The sequence below is a fragment of the Momordica charantia genome (assembly GCF_013281855.1).
Source record: "Momordica charantia cultivar OHB3-1 chromosome 6 unlocalized genomic scaffold, Mcharantia_2.0 BLBB01000006.1, whole genome shotgun sequence".
Classification (NCBI taxonomy): Eukaryota; Viridiplantae; Streptophyta; class Magnoliopsida; order Cucurbitales; family Cucurbitaceae; genus Momordica; species Momordica charantia.
Window position 1 is genome coordinate 24,851,591 of NW_028275164.1, and position 24,680 is coordinate 24,876,270.

A 24,680-nucleotide genomic window follows, 5' to 3' on the forward strand; every position below is an offset into this window, starting at 1 on the left:
TTTTCTTATTAGTTAGCAACCAAAAAGGAGGAAATTGAGAAAAATTAAAACAAGAGATGAATGCCCAAATTTAAAAAACTAATATTCCTATCCCAAGGACGCAAATGTTACTTATATGTCACATGGTTTAATAACACACAAATGATCAAAGTTAAACTTTTTTTAATTTTTTTTTTCTTTTATCTTTTTTCTTCAGTACTTTTTATCAACAAATTATCTCTTTTGTTGGTTAATTAGTAAGAGACAATCATTTAAAAGTATAAAAACTAAAAAGAAAAATATATTGTCGACGTATTTTTGAAAGAGAGAAAAGAAAGAAGTTACACTACTGCATAAGTTAGAAAAAAATGAAGACGAATAAGAGAGAGAAAGGGAGTGGGGAAGTGCATGAAGAGAGGAAAAAGGGATAAAATTTGTCAAACACTATTAAAAAAACCTAAAAGATATTTTATGACCCTTGTATTCTCCTTAACCTCCTTACCGACAATTATGATTCTAAATATTCGTCGATAAGTTGATATTTCCATCGACATATTCGTGCTTTTATGGGTTCAATATTGACATTAGAGATAAATCAACATTTCCATCATAGTACACAACGAAATGTTACTAATATATATCTAATATTAATATTAATTATTTTAGAAATAGAACAATATTTATTCGTTAATTTAAATATTTTTTACTATTTTTAAAATTTTCTTAACTTTTTAAAGAAATATCTAGATATGTCGATGAAATTGAGAAGCAACACATCTCCCCTTCTTATCCCTTTTGATTTAGGGATTTAGTGTTTCGTGTGGGATAAAATTTTGACCCTAAATCCATGGAATAAAATAATCGCAACCATTAAAGAAGTCCAGTCGATTCCATGGTTCATCACTGATGAGGAAACCACGGCCGGCTGCTGACGTAACCACCGTCGATTTTCAAGTCCCGACCTTCCCTCCTATAAAGGGTCCTCACCGGCACGATCAGACGTCAATTTTTCAGCGCACAAGATTTGGTCCAGCGAAGTAATGGAGGCGATGGGCGAGACGGCGTCGTTCTGGGAGCTGAAGACGAACTTCGAGGCGCTGCAGAACGTGGCGGAAAAGCAGGAGAGCAGAGTGCAGTACCAGGAGGCGAGAGCCCAGAGCATCGCCATGGCGTACCTGATCTGGCAGCGCCTCCTCTTCTTCGCCGTGTCTCGCGCCACTTCTCCCTGTTCCCATTGGTGGATGGTTCTGTGTCTAAGCCTTGGTTGCGCCGTCGTCTACTTCTTCTTCTTCATCGAGGCCGTCACCATGCTGTTTCGCGTTCAGTGCCAGATGGACATCATTTGCAAGGAGCAGAGCCAGATCTGCCACCAGATTTTGGCTGCCACCGCCCAATCGGAATCAGACCACAAAATGGGAGATTCCGGCGATGTAGGCTTCCAGTTCCAGTTGAGTTTCCACATGAAGCTGGTCGAGTATGGCGGATTTAAAATGGTGGCCAGGAGAGTTTTCGTCTACTCCGTCGTCTCTGCTCTCCTTCTTCTTACTGCTCTTGAACTATACGCCTCCTACCGCTTGTTGTGCACCTCATACTGAAGTTTTCCTCCCATTTGTTGTTTTTTCTCGCAACAAGTACGCATTTTTAACCGGTTGAGCTGTGTTCGGTTGGGTTATTCCAATTTGTTATTATTGATTGGAATCCTTCTTTGATTATTGTACTTAGGCTGCCTTCTGGCCCTTCGGTTGATATAGTGGTTTTTGTATCGTTTGTTAAAATAAAGTTGTAGAGAAAATAATAAATTGTTTGACTGTGGATTATGTGTAGCTTTTCACGAGCTTACCTTGAGTTTGATTGTATTTTAAATGAGTGGTTAAAACTGGTGTTAGGGTAATGTTTGAAGCGTAGATGTTGATGAAAATGGAAATAGTTTGAATTAGCAAATGAATTTTTAATTATAGTTTAATTAAACTACAATTAATCATTTTTAATCCGGTAAAAATATGAGTAACTTGGTTATTGAAATGTCTAACGCAAAAATGTCAGGACAAGATAATAAAGATTGATGGAAATTATTTAATTAGCAAATTAAAATTTAATGTTTGTTTTTTTTTTTTTAGAAAATTCAATGTTGTTTAGTTAATCTTTTATTGAGTAATCAAATTTAATCGTGTTAGGTAGTTAAAGATAAGATATGAAATATCATTGCTATCCTATTAATTAGATGTAATTAATTTATAAAGTCAGCATTAACAATGAGTTATTATTATAAAATTATTCATGCATATCATATAAACGTGGTATTATTGGCTTTAAATAGTTGAGTCATGAATTTGCATATTCAATCTAATAATATTATAAGATTTGCCACTAGTTACAAATATAATTTTAGCTTATTAATTTTCTCCGACTTAATAGCATTAAAATTGAAAATTGAAATTATTTTAATTTAAATTTCAAATCTTAACGGACAAGTTTTTTCAGTCAAAAAGCAGAGATTTTAATTTGTTTTTATTCAAATCAGTGGAATCATACACATCATTTTTTAAAAAATGATTAATACTATATATTATTCAAATCAAATCAAATGAGTGGTATAAGTATTGTTTTCCTCCTCCCGACCTAGTTATTTTGGGTTTTTGTTTTTTAGTACAACATATAGAGGAGGACTGAACTCACAATCAGAGAAAATCAACAATTCTTGAGAACTTTCTTGATCACTTTTTAGCAATTTGAGTTTGTATTATATATTTTTTTCTTAGTTATTTGAGGACTTTTATTTGTAATTTTTTTTTACAAATATCATGAGTTTCAAATTTGTCCATTTACTCCTTTTGAGAGAGTTTGTAAGATTGTTCTTTGATTTTCAAATTACATTGTAAAACCGTAGAAGGGATTGGTTTGTTCTTACTCCTAGAAAAAGAATTGAATTTCGTAGCGATTTAAAATTGTGAAAAAAGTCGAAATTTTTCAATCAAATGCCCAAGAAATGTTTGGAGGATAAAGTAGACTGGTTTTACCAAATCACTATAAATTTCTTAAACATTATCTTCTTTAATTTTTTCAATTAATTTTCATTATCACTAATTATATGAAATTAATTGTTAGAATTTTTTTGTGAAAATTTATTATACTTTGCAATTAATAGTAAGAATTTATTGTGAGTACTAATATGTACTTTTTAATTTTATTTATAATTTGAGTGGTAGAATTAATTATAATGCTACACCTTAAATAACACCAATATAAGTCATTTCCCATTCTTATGTGCTAGAAACATCAAAAGTGTTCCAAAATATATATTTACCAAAACGTGAATAATATACCTTTATTATAAAACGTCATCATATAGGTTGCAAAGATTATATTATATATACTATTATAACTACCGTTTAATATATATCCTATTAAACATCATTGCCATTTTTTAATAACGAACGATATATTTCAAAATGCAAAAATGTACGCATTTCACTGGATATAATTTGTTGTTTCTTGTACCTAATTATTTCTTGTACCTAAACCATGAAATATATATATATATATATAAATAAATAAATAATATATATATATATACTCTTATAATCACATAACTCAAGAAGGATAACAAATTTGATTTGGATGAGAAACCGAGATGTGCACACTAGGGTGTTGGCACAGTGACATTAGGTTTGAATGTTACACCTACAATCCACTTCCTACCGTACCTAAAAATAGATGTGGATCATTTTGTATACAATTTTGAAAAATTCCAAACCCCTATCTTTTTTTATTTTTATTTAGGAGAAACAAACTTTTTAGTGAGAAAAATGAAAAAAAAAAATCAAAATACATCAAGGCATACAAAAAACCCCAAAAGAAAGGAGGTACAACTAAAGAAATGGCCTCCAATCCAAAAGCATCATCTGGCCGATAAATATAAAATTAAAAAAGATTACAAAAAAAACTTAGAAATCAACCCCGAAAAAAAAAATAGTAAATCTAATAATTTCCCAAACATATTTGTTAGATCTCTCCATCCGGCACAAAATAACAGAAATCTTCCCTCATCTCAAAAATGGTTTTCGAGGGACAATAGAACCTCCTCCACAAGGGACATGATCAGCCTGAACTTAAAAAGTCTCAAATTACAATCTTAAAAGGTTCTAATTACCCTTTCAAAAGTCTCAAATTCCTGTCCAGTCAAATCTCCAAGAAATTTCATTTGTAATATGTAAAATCTACTATAGCATCAAACCCGGCAGATCACAAACAAAATTATCACACTTATAAGTAGTAATATGTATACAAAATATTACATTATTTTCTTTTTAAAAGAAAAACAAATATTTTATTAATCAGTGAAACATATAATAGAGAAGCCAAAAAAAAAAAATCCATTTCTTACCTTCCGACAGGAAGTTACACAGAATCTTCTCAATAGCCAATGCCAATTAAGATGGAATGCAGAAGTGGTACATGTGAGAAGACTCAACAACGGCTTGAATCGTGAGGCGTTAGAGCTCCTGGTTCTTTCAACCATTTTTTCATTTCAGTTCTGGGAAAGGAAGGTCGTGGCCTTAAATTCAAAAAGGTTTTCTTGGGTGAACAAAGCCAAAGACATTGGCACATCAAGAAAATATTCCGCCATAGCTAGGGTTGCCTTCAAAATGAAGGCTCATGTCTAGCTTTGTAGCTTGCACTCAATCAAAATGGGGGCCAAAAACGCTGGATGACACATGCAGAGGGGCATATGAGAGAATCGACACTAAATTAAAATGGGATGGATCCTAAGACTATGCAAACATGGTTAAAAGAAGCTAACAAGAGCCAGCGCACCTTTTTCAAGTGGTCCGTGCATAGGAACTCCAAAGTAGAGTGGACTTGGCTTGAAACAATTCTATATTAAATGACCTCCTAAGGTATTTTCCAAAAAAGCATGAGACCGAGAATAAAATATTCTAAAAGGATTTGTGTTGGTTCGTAGGAACAATCTTCACTCTTGAAAGCAACAAGTCAAAGTCATAGGGAAATGCAAGACTTGTAGGTGAAAAGTTTGATACTCAACCGGCTTGCTCACATCTACGTTCAAGAGTCGTAAGCCGAAACGACAGCATCAGAGTTTACAGCTTCAGCTCCTCCACCAGAATCGCCAGCATCACGAGCACCATATGCAACACTCAAGGCACCTGAGCAAGAGCAAGAGCAGGCTGCCTCGAAGATTCCAAATTCTTGTCCTAATCTTGGGCTGGGGCATTTCAGTTTGGCTCACCACCGAGGAGAAGGCCAAGGTAGGAATTCGGCAAAGCTCCAATTTTGCATAATTGCATCCATGATGGTGGGCTATACCTGTTCAAGGAAGAATTTAATATTAACTCAGGGCATCAACATTGATGAATATATATATATATATATATATATATATATTTTTAACAAGAAACTATTTCATTGATATATGAAATATGATAACAAAAGGGGCCCAAATTGGGCTAAAAAAAGCTCTCCAATTAGATAAGAGAGAGACAAAACTATAGTGATGAAATATAGGGGAGCATTTACACCAAGATATCACCAAGAAAACTATGGATTCAAATAAGAGATGCGGGGAACGCTCCTTATCTTGAAAGATTCTTTGATTTCTTTCCAACCAAATCGTCCAAAGAAACGTCCGAACAAAATGAAGCCAAAGGCAAAGTTTCTTCTTTTTGAAGGGGTGACCAGTTAGGGTATAGTCCAAAAGCATCGATAAATCGGTAGGTAAAGCCGTCGACCATCCAAAAAGAGAAAGGAGCTTTTGCCAAAAACTTGAGGCTAAATTACAAGAGACAAACACATGACCACTAGATTCGCCATGTTTTTTGCATAAAGTGCACCAGTGAGGAGAAATATTCATGAAGGGCATACGTCTTTGGAGCTTTTCCTGTGTATTGATAGCATTAGCTTCCCATAGGAAGAACTTTATCTTCTTTGGGTAGTGATCTTTCCATATAGCACTGTACAGAGAGGAAGTTGTCTGTGATGTTGCTGTTTGGTGGATGTCTTTAATGAGGGAGGAGGTGGTGAATTGTCCATGTGATTCCAAACTCAGTATCCCGATTGGTAGAAAGGCTGATGGAGGAAAGATTGTGGAGGAGAGATGCTAGCTCATCAATCTCAGCATCCTTTAGGTGCCTTCGAAATTGGATGTCCCAATTGTTATCCGACGAGGACCAACATTGATGAATATAGTACTAATTATTAGCTGATGTAAAATTAATACATAACCTTAAGTAACTAAACCACACCTAAAATAGAAAGATATTTACCTACCACATGTTTAGTATCTCATGCCTCCATTGAAACATTCAAATTTTACAACAAAAGATATGCAGATGTTTGGTAGACATTTGATTTCATCTAGAGTAGTATGCAAAAGCAGATAATTAGATACCAGAGAGAGAATACCCCAAATCTATTGACAGGGATTCCCAATAATCACAGTAGTGTGATTTGTCATGTTCGCAGAAAATAATTATATGTAATTAAAGATCCACAAAGAACGACTTTCTATAGTTCACCTTTCTCCAACAATTAACATACAGTTTCAAGCAGCACCAACCGTTTATATTAATTATAAAGAAGCTAACTCTAATTCGACTTCTAATTTCCAAAAACGAGAAACGTACTTTTAATTGATGGGTGAAAAGTTACAAGATATGGTCCAGTAAAGCAAGTAATACATATAGAGAGCAAACTTTCCAACAGAGCTTACAAAAACCCCGCCTCAATTTGTATCAAGTAATGGGGAAAATAGTTGATAAATTCACATCTATAGAAATTCAAATTGAAGAAAAGTTTTGCTAATTTGAATACTTCACTCCTGTCCTTAGTCCTTCAATTGAATAATTTACGCCACATTTGATAAATACTTTGTTTTCTGTTTTTGTTTTTGAAAATTAAGCTTATAAATAAATACTACTTTATTTTTTTTAAACAAGAAACAAATTTATCATTCATCTATGAAAAAATAGACAAATTTTCAAAGATACAAACTCCGAGAGAGCGAAAAGAAAAGAAAACATCCAAACAAATTTACAAAAATTACAATAGGCAAAAATAAAACATTAAGAACAAAATCGTCAAATATCTTGACTAAACAATGAACCAATACAACGAAAAACAGCCCTTCCAAACTGCAAAGAGGCACAAAGATAATTGCAAACCCCCAAACTTCAATGATGAGAAAGTCCAAATATTTGGAATCCAAATCTAAACCACCGAACACTAAAGATGGAAATGCTTTTAGCCTTCTTCTTGATGAACCATGCATCGAAAGAAAATAGAAACGACAGAAATATCCCATAAACAAAACCACAAAACCAAGAAAGATCCACAAAAATCCTACAAATCCTTAGGAAGCATACCACCGTAAGGAAAGATGACCACAAACCCCTGCTTAGACAAGGGTATTTAAGAATTCAAAAGTATTTTTAAGAACATAATAAAGAAACTGTTAAGAATAATTTTTAAAAACAGTAAAACATGCAATTACCAAGAAAAAAAGACGGTATCAAATCTAAATGCTACAGATTGCAAAATAAGAGGAAAAGAACGGTTATAACTTAAAAAGAAAAATAACTAGTAAGTTCTAGTCTAGCCACTATAGTTGAAGACAATGTTTTAAAAGGCTTTTAAGGCTTACGCCTTGAGGCTCGCCTCGAGGCAAGGCTCTAACTTTTAGTCTCAAGTCTTACGCCTTCTTTGGACTATAAGAGGCTTACGCCTCGCATAGAAGAGGCTTACGCCTCTTTGAAAACGCACTGAGGCTTAAAGTATACGCCTCGTGTAATGATTACAAGAATACTATTAATTTTTCCAATTCCTAAAAAATATCAAGGTTTTTTTTGTATGGAATCCTAAGCAGGAGTTGTAACAATTCAATCTATTACTACTTTTACTACCTAGACTTTAAAAATATTGAAAGACAACAATTTATAGAATAAGTAAGTTCTATTGGCGATAATAGTAGTGATGTTATGATGTTTTTTTAGAATTTTTTTTGAGTGACAAGTAACAAGTGGATATTTTGATAATTTTATATAACTATTATGTTTGGTAATACTTGACCACACAAATTTAGGATTTGTTTAATTCTTTTAATTAAAATTGAGGCTTACGCCTCATACCGCCTTGAGGCTTACGCCTCGCCTTTTCAAGAGAAAAAGCCTCGAGGCCGCCTTTAGCCTTTTAAAACATTGGTTGAAGATGACGAGTGATGGTGATCTCACCAAGCCAACAGTAAAAGGACTAATTCAACCCAAGCATATTTACAAGCATCCTCCAACAACAAATGCATTATCTATTCCTAAACATAGCAAATACAGCCTTGGGATTGAGTGCAATGAATAAACAACAAAGTGAGCCTCATGTTCTAACACATATAATATGCCCAAAAAAGTTATCAGCAAAGTTAAAATGAGCAAGAAAGAATAAATCAGCGAGTTACAAAAAGGAGAAGAGATACCATCCAAACAAGTTACAAAAAACTTCTCCAATGGATGATAAAGAGAAAAACCTATAATGATGGAAAAGGGGAGAATTTATGTACACCAACCAACTTCGGTTCAGTCGGTTTCGGTCAGTCGTATCGGTTTTCGGTTCCTCTTGAATACCATTAGGGAGAATTGTGAACCAGCAAAAGATAAAGAGGATGGAACCCCAAAATGAGACAGCTAATTCACCGGTGCTAAAAATGTGTTGTTGAGAATTGGAACTTCTTTTGCAAATTGTGGATTAGTGGAGGGAGATACACATGTACCGCATTCTACGTTATGTTGAGGCTTGTCAAATATATTTATGGCTTCCTGGCTGAACTACCAAAGAAAAAAACACTCTTTTTATAATGATCTTTCCATATAGCCCCATAAAAGAAATTGAAAGTTTCATAAACCCAATTGAAACTATCTCAACTAATAGGCCACTAGTTATTCATGTATATCAACCACTCTAAATTAGCACTAGCAACACAAAAAGAAATAACCAATCAAGTCTCCAGCGACAACTTTCTTGGTGTTTACAAAATTGAGAACCATTATAAATTCAAGACTCAAAGAAAATAACACATTAACATGTAGTTATGTTAATTCAAGATTGAGCGAAAAGAATACATCAGCAACCCTACTAGAGATGATGCGTAGTATTATATAGTAGTTTAATGAACACAAACAGAATCTTAGGTTTCCATTCTATCAACAAAGGCAAGATTTTCAGAATTCTACCCAGAATAATAGAAGAATAGATGTAATTGTCCTTCTAATGCAAATTTTCCACGTATACCTTGAATGTCTACAATCAGCATACACCACATATATCTTACAGCTAAAAGGTGTTTTTCTCTCTTTTAATGGGGGAAAAAAAACAAACAAACAAAACAGAAGAATTGTACAAGTACAAAGCAAAGCTACAACCAACTAAATTATAGTATGATACATTCTAAATTCTTATTTTTTTCTGACTTCTCATTATTTTGGTAATAATTGTAACAGAATATTCTCTTACTATTTTCTGGCTGATGCTTTGATATTCAATGAGAATGCGAATGATTTCTTGGTCATCTTTTCATTTCTCTGTCATCCCTTTTCTCTCTATTGTTTCTGTTTTGATTCCCTATCTCCTATATTTCTCCTGCCCCTTGGAATTTCTTCGCTGATAAGATTTTTCATTGCTTTATTTTATTTTTTAAGAAACCACTATCATAAAATGAAATGAAAGAATAACAAGAAACCAACTAGGCCATACAAAAACACAAGCCTAAATAACCAAAGGAACTTCAATTGTTGAGAATAGAAACAAAGGAACACTATTAAAAGAATTAACCAATATAGCCCACAAAGAGCTTCCAGACGTGCCAAACTTCAAATCTTTTCTCTTCCTGCACCTGTAAAAACTTCCATATTCGTCCCTAGCCAAACATATCACAATAAAGCCAAGAACCTGCCACAGAAGGATTCAAAATATGAGAAGTCTCCCTTATATTCAAGAAGAAAATGAATAAAGGGAACGAAACGAGGCATTTCTAACTCCAGTTTCGAATGAACGTCTGCCAATTATGTCTGGCAATAGAATGGATGATAGCATAAAGGGAATGAGTGGACTTCGGGTGACTCATTTCTTAGAAATCAACCTATGTACCCCTCATCTTATCTCCTTATCGTTCCGTTGGGATAATTCAAGTTCCTTTGATCGGTTCAATCAGGTGGTCTTCCCTTATCTTCCTTAGCGTTTAGTGCTTAATGGACCACTAATTTTTCTAAAAACTTCGAATACTTGTGGGGTAATATTAAGGTTCACCTACATTTTTGGAGAATAAAGATGGAACTACTGGTTATGTAGATTATGATTTTACTAGCAACCTTGATAAAAGAAGATTTCTTACTGGGTACATTTTTACTATCCTTTTTTTTTTGGTAGGTACAATTTTACTATCAAAAGAAGGTTGTACTATCAGTTGAAAACTACTTTACAAACTACAATTGTATTGTCCACAATTGAGACTACGTATAAGACTCCTACAGCAGTTTGTCGAGAAATTATTTGGTTGAAGCAACTATTTACGAACTCAGCAAAGACTTGCAAATTACTACAGCCTGCTGTGACTGTCAAAGTACTATTTTTCTTATAAAATTCTTATAAAATATTAGATGTATCATGAAAGGATCAAGGCCATTGACGTGCAATATCATTTTCTACATGAAGCTATTGCTCGGTGATATTATTGCAAGAAAACTTAGCATCAATGGATAATGATAATCCTGATCCTGCTAATATGATGACTAGAACTCATTTCAATAAACAAGCTAAGCATGGCTTGGATCTAGTTGGTCTTTGTAAACTACTTTGAAATTTGGAGAAGATGATTGAAGCTACTTGAAAACTTTTAGGAACAAAATAATAAATAAGCCAAGGTGGAGAATGCTAATGTCGTTTTGATACTTTGATCACACATCATTGCCTCGCTTTGTTAGTGGCTTACATTTTTTCACTTTTCCCACATTGATAATACGCCAATTCATCGTGGTTTTCTAAGCCTATCTATGTACCTCACCTGCTCAATAGTTTTATTTTCACAGCCCAAAATTTACAACAAAGCTTTCTTTTTCTATTATGTTCAGTTTGTTTCAATTCTTTTGAAACTAACTTTGGTTAATTTGAGTATTTGACTATAGAAGCATTTGGTGAGTACTTGAATGTGCACTGTTGTAAATACCATTTTAGATATAATAGAAAGCTTCTCTAGTTTCATTTGTGGATGTGGGCTTATTAGCCAAACCATGTAAGTTCTTTGTGTTCTCTCTCTTTGTGATTTTTCCAACTGACATAGCTAAGTTCCGTTTTCTTTTTCCCCTTTCTGTTGTACATACTCTATTTTATAACAACTCTCTTATTCCTCCACCCTTTTTAGTAAAGATCTTCTCTTATTCCTCTCTAACCAAATATACCACAATAAGGTGAAGAACTCGCCCTGTCAAAAAAATCTCCCTTTATCTTGAAAAGGGTGGTGCAGAATGACTTCCAACATTGTTGCTCAACAATGAATAGGAGGTCAAGGTCACACTGAACCCCCTGAAAAAATATATCCCAAATCTTCTGGACAAAAGAACATCTTCAAAGAACACACCAATAAAGCCCAAACACAAAATAAGGAGATTTCAGCGTAAGGTATATGGTGTTAGTTCCCCTGCATGCAGCCAGCCAAGAGACAAATCTTAACGTTCTTCAAGATTTTAACACTTCAGAGCTTAGAAAAGAAAGGGAGCTGAAATTGAGAGGTGTGAGAAGCATGGTTGCATAAAAGACGCACCATAAAACTAAAAAGTTCAAAGCCACAATCTCTAAACCCCAAGGAACTAGGAAATGCTTATAAGAAGGATGATAAAGAAGCCAACTCAACCAGCTCCCTATCATACAGGGCCCTCCTAATTACCGTTTCCGTTCAATGAAAATTACTAACATAGCTCTTTGAAAGCTGCTCACACACATTTTGAAACAGTTAAAAGAAGAGGGGGTGGAGTTTCTACGCTTTAATATGGTGCTTGAAATTTTCGAAACCCTCCCCCCAAGACTGAGATATCTTACCAGGACCTTAGATTCTTGTGTGAAAAAGTTTGAGAATTCAATAACCAACCAGAATGGTTTGGACGTATTTTCCAGAAATTTTATTCGTTATATTAACATTGTTGTAAATTAAGTAAGGCTGTAGGGTTGTTTCAAAGTTGTGTCCATTAGATCCTTGTCATTTAAAAAATTTCTAAAAGGTCTCATAATTTCGATGAATACCAGGTTCCTGTGTTAACTCTATTAGTTTAACAATTACACCACCAAAAACCCAAACCTACCTGAAATCATCATGTCAGGTAATCTTCAAATAATACAATTAACATGCCACAAAAACATAAACTGATGAAGTTAAAAGACAAAGACCTATCAGCCACAAAACTAAAAATTCAAAGATCTATTACAAATCGTTTCGAGTACATGGACCAAAAAGACACAACCTTGAAAATTAAGAGACCTATTAGAGACATATGCAACCCAAACTTGTAAGTTGTAATTTAACCTAAAATTGAAAGAGCAATTATTAATCAACGGAATCTATACGTAAGTAATTAAGACCAATAGGAGGAAAAGGGTAAGCACAATGCATATATGTCTAGACATTTTTTTTCCATCTTACGCAGAAACCAAAACCAGGACTGTTTATAACATAAACGTAAACTCTACTTCCAGGGCTCGATTACCTCTAATCCTTTCATTTCTACACGAATCCTTATAGGGAGATTTTATAGACACAGCAGTTGTAACAAATTGTTTACCAATAGGGCGCCAAAACGATGTCCGGTTCAGTTGCATAACAAGAACTTACAGGCGTATAGTTCAATAGCAGTAACAGCAAGCAGAGCAGAGACAGTGGCGCATATGTAAAATTTCCTCTCCACAATTCTAAATGCACCATACTCAAGTAACTTCACGTGGAAACTGAACTGGAACCCATCACTTGAATCTCCAGCCTCCATTGCCAGATCCACATCATCTAATTGGCTTCTGGCCACCAAAATCTGCTGGCAAATTTCTGCCTGTTCCTTGCAAATTATGTCCATCTGGTGCTGAACCCGATATAACATGGTGACAGCCTCCAGGAAAAACAGAAAGTAGACGAAGGCACACGAAACACTCAAACCCAAAACCATCCACCAATCAATACACTTGAGGAGGGACGAAGAAGTCTGAGAGATAGCAAAGAAGAACAACCGCCCCCAGATAAGGTAGGCCATAGTTATGTTCTGGGCTCTGCTCTCATGGTACTGCACTCTGCTCTCCTGCTTTTCAACAAGATCCTTCAAAGCCTCAAAATTCCTCTTCAGCTCTCCAAACTCCATGGCTATGGAACCGAATCGGGAATCGAAACCAACGAGTATGGCTGGGAGAGAAAAGGGGCAGGAATGTTTGGTGGGGGTGAATCGAATGATCGTTACACAATATATATAGACAAAGAAAGCAAGGGGACATGCCCGCAAACATTTTCCAGTGGATTTTCATGGAGTCGTCGCCGTGAGGCCGGTTAAAAACGAAGTCAAGGAAAGAGTGAGGAACCTTCCCATGAAAAATTGATTTTGTTGACGGTGGTTGCATCAGCAGACGGACATGGCGGGGAGATGGGACCACCATCCGCCATTGTCATCCGAGAAATTGCTCTACCTGAAGTCGAATTGGGAGTTCCAAAATTGCGGCTTCGATTATTTTATGGATTTGGAACAATTTTTGAATGCCACTAAAACCCTAAGCACGCGACTCTCAGCAACCCACGCAATCAGATGACACGGGACTACGGGAGACGTGTCAGTGTTGTTGGTCGGCTGCTTGAGTGACCCCACAGCAAATTCGGCAATCTCATTATTTTTCTATATGTCGTCAATCTCATTCTCATCAATTACTTTAGTACTTTCACTCTTTCTCTCTCAATGATACTCGTAATGTTTTTAATTAATTATGTTAATATTTTTATTATTCTTTTCCATTTATATTTCTTAAATTTCTTATAATTTTTTAATTTATACCACTTTTATTAGTTGATTGATGTGATTTTATTATAGAATACAAATTTATAGTTTTTTTAAATTTATGAATCATCTTGGCAGACGAGAGAGAAATGATAAAAGTTATAAAATAATTATTAAAAAAGATACGAGGCCCACGTAATAAGGAAGGAGAAACATATTCTTGAGATTGTATTGGATATTTACTTTTAAAGGAGAGTAATTTCCAAATTTAGGATGGATCTATGAAAATTTTCATTCTAATATCAATGATTCTCAATTTCTTAAAACAATACAAACTTGCATGGCCTTTTTTTGGTTGAAAATAGAAGATAAATGTAATGGAAGTTAAAATAGGAGGTAAAATTGACCACACTTATCCAAAATTAATGTTTAATTTGATGAAATAAAACTATTATAGTAAAAATCGATTAACCCTCGCATACGTTCAAAGCAAAATTAAAAAAATTTCCTGAAAGGGGTAGTTTAGTAATTACAAAGTATAGAAAACGATTTAGCTTCGCCTTGCAATATATCCTTGTCGTATTTGGTTTGGTATTGCTATCGTGCATGACTTCGAAAGTCATGATGATATAGGCTGTACACCTAATTTTCCTGGGATTGTAGTTCAATCGGTTAGAGCACCGCCCTATCAAGGTGGAAGTTGCGGGTTCGAGCCCCGTCAGTCCCGACAGATCAAACGGATTGGTCATCGGATGGCGTGGCGGATTGTGATCCTGCAGTCTATAAAAGGTCAAAAACATGCTGGCTTATTTAGTTTACATGTGGCGTTTGTATTGACGCCAAGTCAAGAAGTTGGAGGCGTCGCGCCGATCTCTACATCATACAACCAACGCTCTTTTCATTCATTGACACGTGTGGATCACATAGTTGTCCAAATCAGTTAGTTGGAGACATCTTCATTCGAAAATATGATACTTATTCTATTCATTATCTGTCACATCAACATCATATTGACGTAGGTCCACTAACTTTAAAAATTATTTATAAAGACAAAATTTTTGCAAGGAAATTGTTCATTCTAAATTTCTATTACAGATTTTATGAAAATAAGAGTGATTGAATCTAAATTATGTTTATTGTTTATACGCACACTTAATAGATAAATATATGTTTAGCAAATTTGTTTTTGAAAACCATTAATTATATGATTGAAATAGTAAATGTATTTATGTTTTTAGTGTTTTCACATTTTAAATTTGAAATTATACAATTTAAAACTATATAAAATAGATAATGTTGATGGAGAAATTCGAGGAGGACACACATCGAGCACTTAGGGCAACAACGAGGTGCGGGGTCACAAATAGTTACCATCGTACGATGCGCATGCATACGGGCACGTCACTGTCATAGCTATAAGGCATCGAGGATCGTAGCCAACAGAAACCTATGGTTGCAGGGGGACAACCCAACAGACAGAAGTGCTACCTATTGATTGTCGGAAACGTCTGCTCTCCTCTACCACAGTCAACTCGGCTTGCCTTTGTACCTCTACCACCATCCTTCCTGGTCGGCCCTCCGTGCTTATAAAAGGAAAGTGCGTCCTCGCTACCAAGTAAGTGAAAAATATGTCATTAAATCTTTAGTGTATACTTCTATTCGTTTTTACTCTGACTATTGACTTTCATCATATTGCATTGGACGGGACGTCGCACCAACATCTAGTTTTCTGGTTGCAAACTCATTTAATCATCGACGAGCGAACACGTCCGAGGGACATGTGAACCTCTTAAAAATTCGTCTTCAATTATCAAATTAGGTACATCAACATTCATATCAGGTAAATTAGGTGCATATGTTAGTATGTTAATACTCATACGCAAATATATCGACTTTATTGATTTCTTCATTAATATAACAAATTAGATACATCAACATTCATATCAGACAAACATTTAGATTAAAAGAGATAAACATCTTATCTAAAATCTGTAAATAACACAACACAATATTAAAAAAACTAAAAATATATCAGATATATCATTGAACTATCATAAGTATATTGCTAGTATATCAATAATTATAATCAGATATATCAATGACATAAAATATCAAATTAGGTATACATATCAGATATATCATTTTTTAGACTCTACATTCGTTAATAAGGGTATATGAGACTTTTTTTTTCTTTTCAATTCTACATAAGTTAGACTTCCAAAATTTGTTACTTTTACAAAATTCAAACTACATTTTTACAAATTATTATTATTATTTGTTGATAGCAAATTTCGAAGAAGTCCACGTGTCTCTTAGACAATGGTTCGTGCCAAGGGGCAAATGAGTTTGCAACCAAAAAATTCGACGCTAATGCAGTGTCCTATCTAATACACTCCGACACTCAAGTCAGTAATTTAGAGTAAGGAAAATAAGGGTAAACATCGTAGGGTTTTAGCGAGAGATTTTTTTCACTTATTTGGTGTTGGTGGGATCCTCCTTTTTATAGGCACGAAAGATGACCAAGAATGACGAGGTTGAGGTGATAGGGGTGCGTTGAGCCGTACGTAGTCTTGACAATGGAGTGTACACCCTCCATTTGCAGGTCTGCAACCGACAGTCTGTGGGTATCAAGTTACAGTCTTCGACGTATTCTTCGTACAACAATAGTATCGACGCACCCGCATGCCAGCGCAGTGTATAGTGGTAACCATTTGTGTACCACGTCTCACTGTCACTCCTGGAGTCTCTGTCTCGTTAAATTTATCCTCAACATTATTATTATTATTATTGTTATTATTATTTTTGATGATTTTGCGAGTTCCAAAAAATAACTCTATTTAAACATGACTTTCTAAAAATAATCATAAAAAGTTTAAAGTAGTTTCTTTAGTTTTTTATTTATGGGAAAGTGAAGATGAGTTGGTCATTAGGTAATGGGAATCAAAATTGTTGCCACGTACCTCGGCGGTCAGAAAAAGAAGAAAAAAAGCAAGAGCTAAGCTTCCACGTCATATTCGACATCCAACACAACGTTCTCCAATTTGTGGGCCCCGGTCTTACGTGTGACCTCACCACCATGGAAGGGAAAACGAAAACCAAAACTCTACGCTACAGAAAATGGAATGTGTAATTATTTTCTTATTGTTAATTATTTTTTAATAACTAATTTAAAATTGAAAGAGACGACGACCATTCCCAAATTACAATGGGCAGTTTTTGACCTACCAATTATGTATCTCTCTCGGCAATTTTGATATTTCAACGTTTCTTATTTGCCAAATTGACCCTTACGTCGACATATGGAAAGGGAAAATATCGTTTTTTTCTTTTGTAGACCATATATCATCGACATGTCGAAATATTGACATATCCACAACAAATCTTCAACTCCATAATTATTGTACTAAAAAATGCTTCACAATTGTGTATAATACAACAACCTTTCAATTGTATGTCTCTAAAAAGTTGAATTTTAAAAAATATAATAAGCCTATTATATATAAAATTGAAAAATTAAAGATAACCGTATATTTTTTTAAGTTTAGAGACCTGTTAAATAATTTTAACGACTAAACTTAAATTTTGAAATTTCACTACAAAGCATAAATTTAATAGGTAAAATGTCACGACTTTTCATTTTTTTTTTCAAATATAGTAAAAATATAACTTTTATGAGTGCGTTTTATTTCTAAAATTTCTACACAATTTTTAAAACCTAACTAAAAAAATAGAAATGAGGAACAATAATAATTACCAAATACTTCGAAACAAAAAATAAGAAACGAAAAAATTACTAAAAAATAAACGCGGATCTTAAAATGCTTATCACCACTTGCCATCGATTACTTCCCAATAATTTTGGTTCAAAATGCAACAAAGGGTCACAAAAACTAAATCTCACCTCTTGACTAAAAGTACTGAAAATCCAATGATTTCCAGACGTTTCAGATTTTGTCACTGAGTTGTTAGACTGTTTGGGATTGTTCTCCAAATATAACCCATGAGTCAGAGCTAAGTGGCAAGTTGTGTCGGGTTGACTTAGCGATATAGTGATTACAGAATAATGACCACTTAATTAAAAGTAACTAATAATTAAAATTTAAATACTATTTTAGTTTTATTACTTCTAGATTGATTCATTTTAGCAATTGTAGTTTTAACATATCCATAGTTCAAGTGGTTAAGATATCTATCTCTGACCAAAAAATCATGAATTCGAATCCTCACCTCCACATGTTGTACTAAAAAAAAATTCATTTTGGTCATGTAATTTGAATTTGTATTCATTTTAACCACTGTCCAGTTTCTTTCGTTGGAAAGTAACGAAAACCAAAGTTTTTTTTTTTAAAAATTCTATACACAGCAAAAACCACAAAGTTATGACTAAATTTTAAGCAATTTATTGATTATAGTGTCGTACTAAAATTGTAATAGTAAAAATAAGATAAAAATAAAATAGGGCAAAAATGAATGTTTCAAATTACAGGGACTAAAATAGACCAAGACTGGAGACTGAAAATATAAGATGAAAATGGACACTTAAAAAAATACAGAGATGAAAATGAATTAAAGTGTACGGTCCAGTGACTAAAATAGTATTTAAACTAATCATAAGTGATTACAAACTTTATAGAATTTTCATCCAATCATCCACCAGTGATCTCCCAGCAAGATTCCACAGCACAATGATACATAAAGCCTTGAATCTCAAGAAATCAAAAATAACCCACAACCAACGAGAGAAGAACAAAATAAATGAAGGAAAAAAGTAGTAGCAAAGCATACCTATTTGTCGACAATTTGCTGTCCAGAATCAGGTTGCAATTGAGACCTCCAATGGTAGTTCCTATCCACAAGGTCAAGCTCTAAGTTCTTTGTCTCAAGAGTTGGACATTCCTCTAATAGAACGACTAATCTTACTTTAATATTCTTGGCATGCGACTCAAGACCAAAACTGCAGAAGTCCCAAGAAGCTCTAGGCTAAATTTTGTCAATGATCAAACGGTAAATAAAACATCTTAATGGCCCACAATGAGCTAACACTAATAAAATTAATAATAAACTTGGAACTTAAATCTTCTTCCTCGGTTGGAGGTTGAGTACTTCGGGTACTAGGATGATGGTCCCTTGGTTCATATTAGTTGGTCAAGAGAGGCAAGTTAGTATGCTTGTCTTTCTGTTTTCATGCAAATATTCAAAACTTGCTTTCCACTTATCCAATGAACTAGTTCTTGTTCCTAGGTTTTCATTATTCGAATCTGTTTTAAAGTAAAAATAACAAATCAACTCACAACATTACAAAAAAAATGCCAGAATTGTAAGTGATAGAGTGTTCAAAAAATTTCAGAATCGGTCATTTCCTTTCAACAGATAACTTAAAATTTCATAACTTTTCAAATCCACAAATCCATAATTCTTTGTTCCTCGAGGCTCCCATTGAGTCTATTTTGGGGTAAAACTAATAATTCAGAAGTGTTTCTTCTAGCATTTTCAAGGTGCGCCTATGGCACGATGTGAGGTGAGGTGTACCTTGCCAGAAGCAATGGGAAGCACCACCATCACAACCTATCAATAAGGAACTGGATAAATACCAATTCTACCCAAATGGTAAGTTATTCACGAGATCTTGTAGTTGTGAACTTCCATTTAGAATAAGACTTGTGATTTACCCAATTCTTCGAACCTTTTTCATTTAACCATTCCCTTCTTGATTTCAAGCTAGTTTTCAGAAAGTATTCCATCATGCTTGATTTCCTTAATTTCCTATGAAAATATACAAAATAAAATGACCAAAAAATCACTGAATGAAACTTGAAACCAATAAAGAATTTCATACCAGAGGAGGGACACAGTATCCAACTTGAAATTACAGCGAACAATAATTACTGGTGAATACCATATGCTCCTGGACATCCTCTGGAGCTCATTTATCATACGGGTTTTTGAACTTCATTCCACTGGTCCATGGACCTTTGTCCTGGAAGACATGCCAAGCTGAACAAAACTTTTTATTACCATAACTAAAGTTATATAAGAATTGAGCTACAAAATTAGATGATAAGATATGGTCTTGTAAAATTTAATTCCAACACTGAAAGTCATGCAAAGATGACAGAAACCAAATAGATAAGATAGATTGAAAGATAAAAGGATATTCCCAGGTCATTTGAGGTACTTGGTACTTGGACCCTCCCCTCTCGAGATCACTAAAGTCTAAACTACACTAAACAATTAAGAATTGACTACCTTCATCATTTCCTCCTCACCCTATTTATAACAGAACCCTACTAACTAATTCCTTAACTCATTATTAACGTACCTTTACTATTTTCCTAACAACTCTAATTAACTCCAAAGGCCATTCCTATGAAAAAATAACATTTCGAAGCTCAAAAAACAACCATATATTGAAGCATAGGATTTACCCATGCCTCAAAAGAATTAATATCAATAACTTTTTGAATTAACAAGAAAATTTTTTATAGTGAAGGAAGCCTTGGCAATCCAAATGTAAAAACAGCTTTGGCCTCTGAGGTCATATCTTTAACTTTACTACCACCTGAGATGCTAGGGACTAATTCAACCATATATATTTACCAGTGGTAAACAAAAAGTGACATACATATTCCTGAAACATAGCAAATAAATTTCAACAACAGATTGAGTGCATTGAATCAAACAACAAAGTGAGCTCATTTTCTAACAATAACATGCAAAAAGTGCAGTAAGTGAAAATGAGCTAAAAAAATTCATTGAAGGCAACAAAACCATGCAGTAAAGCAAACAAAATGAGCTAAATACAGTAATAATTAAGGAAAAAATGTCAAAAAGCCAACAAAATAAGTTGTGGATAAAATAGTAACTTTTGACTTTTTTTTTTATTTTAATTTAGTTAAGAATTCAAATATATTTTTAAAATGGATTAAAAACAACTTAAAGAAATTGTGAGGCATAATTTTTAAAACCAGTAAAACATGCAATTAGTGCAAGAAAAAAGACCGTATCAAATCTAAATGCCAAAGGTCGCAAAATAAGAATTAAAGAACGGCTATAACTCAGAAATAAAAACAACTAGAAAGTTCTAGTCCAGCCACTATAGTTGAAGATGACAAGAGTGATGGTGATCTCTAAATTATTTCTAGCAGCAACTTTAATCCTTCTAATGGTTAGATTTATGGTTTCGGATGTACATTTCATATGTATCCAGAAAATAGAGGATCGTATAAGTTATAAGATATTTGGCTGATGATGTGAGACCTGTTCTAAATTTAAACAAAAACCGACTTTCTTCGAGTGCTCTTAATTCCAAAGGGTTTAAGTATACTCACAAAGGTGGAGTTTGGAAAGTTAGCAAAAGTGCTCTTGTGGTGAAAGGAAAAGCAAGTTATACCAACCTATATGCTTAGCGTTATTATGCAATTATAATAGTGATATAGCAATTTTAACATTCACTGGCATATGCAGTCTTGGGCATATGAGTGAAAACGGGATGGTTGGATTGAATGATGACTTCTAGATCATCAGAAAATCAATAACTAAAACTTTATGAACAACACGTGTTCAAGAAACGAAAGAGAGTTAGATTCATGAATGTGATTTGTTGCCTTGCCCCCATTAAGAAAATGAATAAAAGATTAAATAGATTGTAATGCATTAGCTTTCGGATTTAATGATATTTTAACATAATATTAGAGTAGGAGGTCGTGTTCAAACTCCAGTAAGTATAATCATTTGCATCCCATGTCCAAGAGATCTAGAGGTCCTGTTGGGTTATCTTGTTGCTGTTCAAAAACGTGGGAAAGATTGGCTTCTTGAGATCTTTTCGAGCTGGTGGTTCAAGGATAAAACAAGAAGCTTTTGGTCAAATGCCTTTAAAGTTCTCATTTGGTTCTCTGGAAGGAAAAACATGCCGGGATGTTCACAGATAAGACTAATTCTTTAGAGTTTTTTTTTTTGTGATCTTGCACAGTTCAGGCCTCGTATTGGAGTGCCCTTTCACAAGTTGTTTTGTAACTACCTAATGTTCACTATTAATCTTGATTGGAGGGCTTAGGGCTTCTGTTTGATCCTTCCTTTTGCTTTTCTTTGTGCTAATTTTCAAGCCCACATGAGGGAGAGTATTAAGAATATCAATAAAAGAGCAATTGTATTCGGTTTCTTAACATTCATGCAATCTAAGTAAAACTGAAAGAGCAATAATTAGATTGACTAAATCTATTCCTAAGTAGTTAAAGACGAAGAGGAGAAAATGAGAAAACTCAATGAACATATGACTGGATATTTTTTTTTTCCAATCATACGAAGCAGAAAATAAATTCAAGACCCTATACGACATAAACATAAAATCTACTTCCATTGGAGTTATCAAACCCTTTTCCAAGACACTTTATGACATAAGCATAAAATCTACTTCTATTGAAGATCAATTACCTCAAACCCTTTCCCAAGACACTTTATAACATAAACATAAAATCTACTTCCGCTGGAGATCGATTATCTCAAATGCTTTTACAAGACCCTTCATAACATAAACATAAAATCTACTTCAACAGAGGATGGATCTTCTCCAATCCTTTTCCAAGACCCTTTATAACATAAACATAAAATCTACTTCCACACAGGGGATGGATTATCTCAAATCCTTTTCCAAGACCCCTTATAAATAACATAAGATCTACTTTCACAAACATACTCTACGGGTCCTTTTCCAAGACCCTTTATTACATAAACATAAAATCTTCTATCATTGGGACTCCATCGCCACAAATCCTTTTATTTCTACACAGTCTCTTACATGGAGATTTTATAACCACCACACTCAGATAAATAGTACCTGTACCAGTAGGGAGCAAAATCGAAACGATGTCCAGTTCAGTTGGTGCATAATGAGTGCTTACAGGCGTACAATTCAAAAGCAGTAACAGCAAGCAGAGCACAGAGAATGGAGCCAATGTAAAATCTCCTCTTGAGAATTGTAAATGGATGGTACTCAAGTACCTGGACTTGGAAACTGAACCCGAACCCATCACTCGAATCTCCAGCCTCAATTGACGTCTCCACAGCATCCAAAATCTGTCGGCAGAGTTGGATCTGCTTCTTGCAAACTATGTCGAAATGGTAGTGAGCCAAATACAACATGGTGAGGGTCTCCAAGAAGAACAAAAAGTAGAGGAAGGAACACGAAAGGCTCAAACCCAAAACCATGGACCAATTAGAACACTTGAGTAGGAGGGAAGAAGAAGAAGAAGAAGAAGCCTGGGACACACCAAAGAAGAAGAATCGCTCCCAGATAAGGTAGGCCATAGCTATGTTGTGGGCTCTGCTCTCATGGTAACGCAGTCTCGTCTCTTGCTTCTCGGCCAGATCCTTCAACTCATCGAAATTCTTCCTCAGAACTCCAAACTCCATGGCTATGGAACCAATTTGAGAATTGAAATCGAGCCCTTGACTGGGAAGATTCGGTGTGGGGTGAATTGGATGATGATTGTGGGTTTATATAGTTGTCGCATGAGAGATGGTAACCCTGATTGGGAAGATTCCATTCAACCCATTGACACTTGAATGAAAGCTCCATCTTTTCCAATAAAAAAACAAAAAGAAAAAAAGAGAAGAGGGTTCCCCAGGTTCGGGAAGATACCTAAAATTTCCATAACATGGATGTCAATGTCAGTATGCACCAAGAAAATAATGTTTGATAAACCCTTTCCCTTTTCCACTTTACCAATGTTTTCTTTTTCTATTTTTTACTTTTTAGAGAAAAAATCATTTTATATTCCAAATGAGGCGAGGGCGGAGGAGGCCGAGTGTATAACCGTTCCGTTTAAAACTGATTTGAATCAGGTTAATGTTTTTTTTAATACAACATATAGAATCGGAGAACCATATATTATTGCTGAGCTATTAGATATAATTTAGATCCTATTATTTGAATTATGTTTTCTATTTAAATTACTATTAAAAATTATAGTGATATAAATAGGTTATTAGGTTTGTATCAAAATCATTTCATTCCATCTATTTATAGTCCTATACATATCTTTTTTGTTTTTTACTTGTTTGTCCCTAATTTCTCTCGTGTTCAGAATTGCTTGTTGTTGTCTTGCCGCACGATTGTAGATGTATCATCAAATTTATGGATTAACTCGGAAAAGAAGTTAGCCACAAAATTTAATTGTTTAGTAATTTACTGTTTCCCCTTTTTTCCTCATTTCATTTTTCTAATCAAGGAAGGTATAGTTGCATTTGATCAGTGTTTTTATTCTATTTTTTTATTGAAAAAAAATAGCTTACTAATAATTTCTTGTTTCTTGCTCATTATCTAAAAGGAAAGGTGAAAATTCTATGTGGAAATTAATTTTAAAATTAAATATTCAAAACTATTGTGTAGATATATTTAAAACAATCCATTTAACTTTTTTTTTCTAAACATGTAAAAATATATATATATTATTTTATCAATTTTACTTATAAAACTTTTTTTCATGTTGTATTTAATCTTTGATATTTATTAAATATTTTATTGGTAAAACAAGTTTTTAAATGTCGATGTGAATTAAAATATCAAGGTCTCAATTTCATGAAATGTCAATGGAAATATCGAAAGAATGTCGACATTGATGAATATCTCTAAAAAGGTTAAAAAAATAGAGAATATATTTAAATTATCAAATAAGTCTTTCTTCATTTCTA

The 24,680-nt window shown here is 34.0% G+C and overlaps 2 protein-coding genes and 1 non-coding gene across 27 annotated transcripts; 1 reads left to right on the forward strand and 2 right to left on the reverse strand.

Moving 5' to 3' along the window:
• Positions 1 to 4,221: 4,221 nt before the first annotated feature.
• Positions 4,222 to 13,804, reverse strand: LOC111023927 (uncharacterized). 12 transcript variants are annotated; one of them, XR_015791476.1, is made up of 4 exons: positions 12,857 to 13,804; positions 9,811 to 9,927; positions 8,510 to 8,802; positions 4,222 to 5,304 (listed from the first exon to the last, which is right to left on the reverse strand). XR_015791476.1 is itself a non-coding variant. In XM_088125083.1 (2 exons), exons 1-2 carry the CDS (start codon positions 13,368 to 13,370, stop codon positions 5,114 to 5,116), a joined length of 705 nt encoding a protein of 234 aa, XP_087981209.1. In that variant the 5' UTR covers positions 13,371 to 13,804; the 3' UTR covers positions 4,222 to 5,113. The 12 variants fall into 12 exon arrangements, 1 of the variants encoding a protein (XP_087981209.1); XR_015791475.1 differs by having other exon boundaries at positions 8,510 to 9,639; XR_015791472.1 differs by having other exon boundaries at positions 9,493 to 9,927.
• An 840-nt stretch (positions 13,805 to 14,644) lies between these two features.
• On the forward strand, positions 14,645 to 14,718 carry TRNAD-GUC (transfer RNA aspartic acid (anticodon GUC)). The gene has a single exon. It is a non-coding gene; the product is annotated as a tRNA-Asp (tRNA).
• A 3,693-nt stretch (positions 14,719 to 18,411) lies between these two features.
• On the reverse strand, positions 18,412 to 23,698 carry LOC111023930 (uncharacterized). Of its 14 annotated transcripts, none has more exons than XR_002603232.2 (3): positions 22,989 to 23,670; positions 18,912 to 19,985; positions 18,412 to 18,837 (listed from the first exon to the last, which is right to left on the reverse strand). XR_002603232.2 is itself a non-coding variant. In XM_088125995.1 (3 exons), exons 1-3 carry the CDS (start codon positions 23,397 to 23,399, stop codon positions 19,941 to 19,943), a joined length of 294 nt encoding a protein of 97 aa, XP_087982121.1. In that variant the 5' UTR covers positions 23,400 to 23,673; the 3' UTR covers positions 18,412 to 19,940. The 14 variants fall into 14 exon arrangements, 4 of the variants coding, with proteins under 4 accessions (XP_087982121.1, XP_022157131.1, XP_022157133.1 ...); XR_002603230.2 differs by having other exon boundaries at positions 18,412 to 18,690; positions 18,777 to 19,985; XR_015791867.1 differs by having other exon boundaries at positions 19,828 to 19,968; positions 22,989 to 23,668.
• Positions 23,699 to 24,680: the final 982 nt, after the last annotated feature.

Coding starts and splice junctions, on each gene's coding strand:
- LOC111023930 (XM_022301439.2), bottom strand. CDS start 23,399: ATGGAGTTTGGAGTTCTGAGGAAGAATTTCGATGAGTTGAAGGATCTG. Junction 19,969..22,988: donor GGTTCAGTTTCCAAGTCCAG/GTACTTGAGTAC, acceptor CATGTCTTCCAG/GACAAAGGTCCATGGACCAG.
- LOC111023927 (XM_088125083.1), bottom strand. CDS start 13,370: ATGGAGTTTGGAGAGCTGAAGAGGAATTTTGAGGCTTTGAAGGATCTT. Junction 5,305..12,856: donor TGCTATTGAACTATACGCCT/GTAAGTTCTTGT, acceptor TTCCTTGAACAG/GTATAGCCCACCATCATGGA.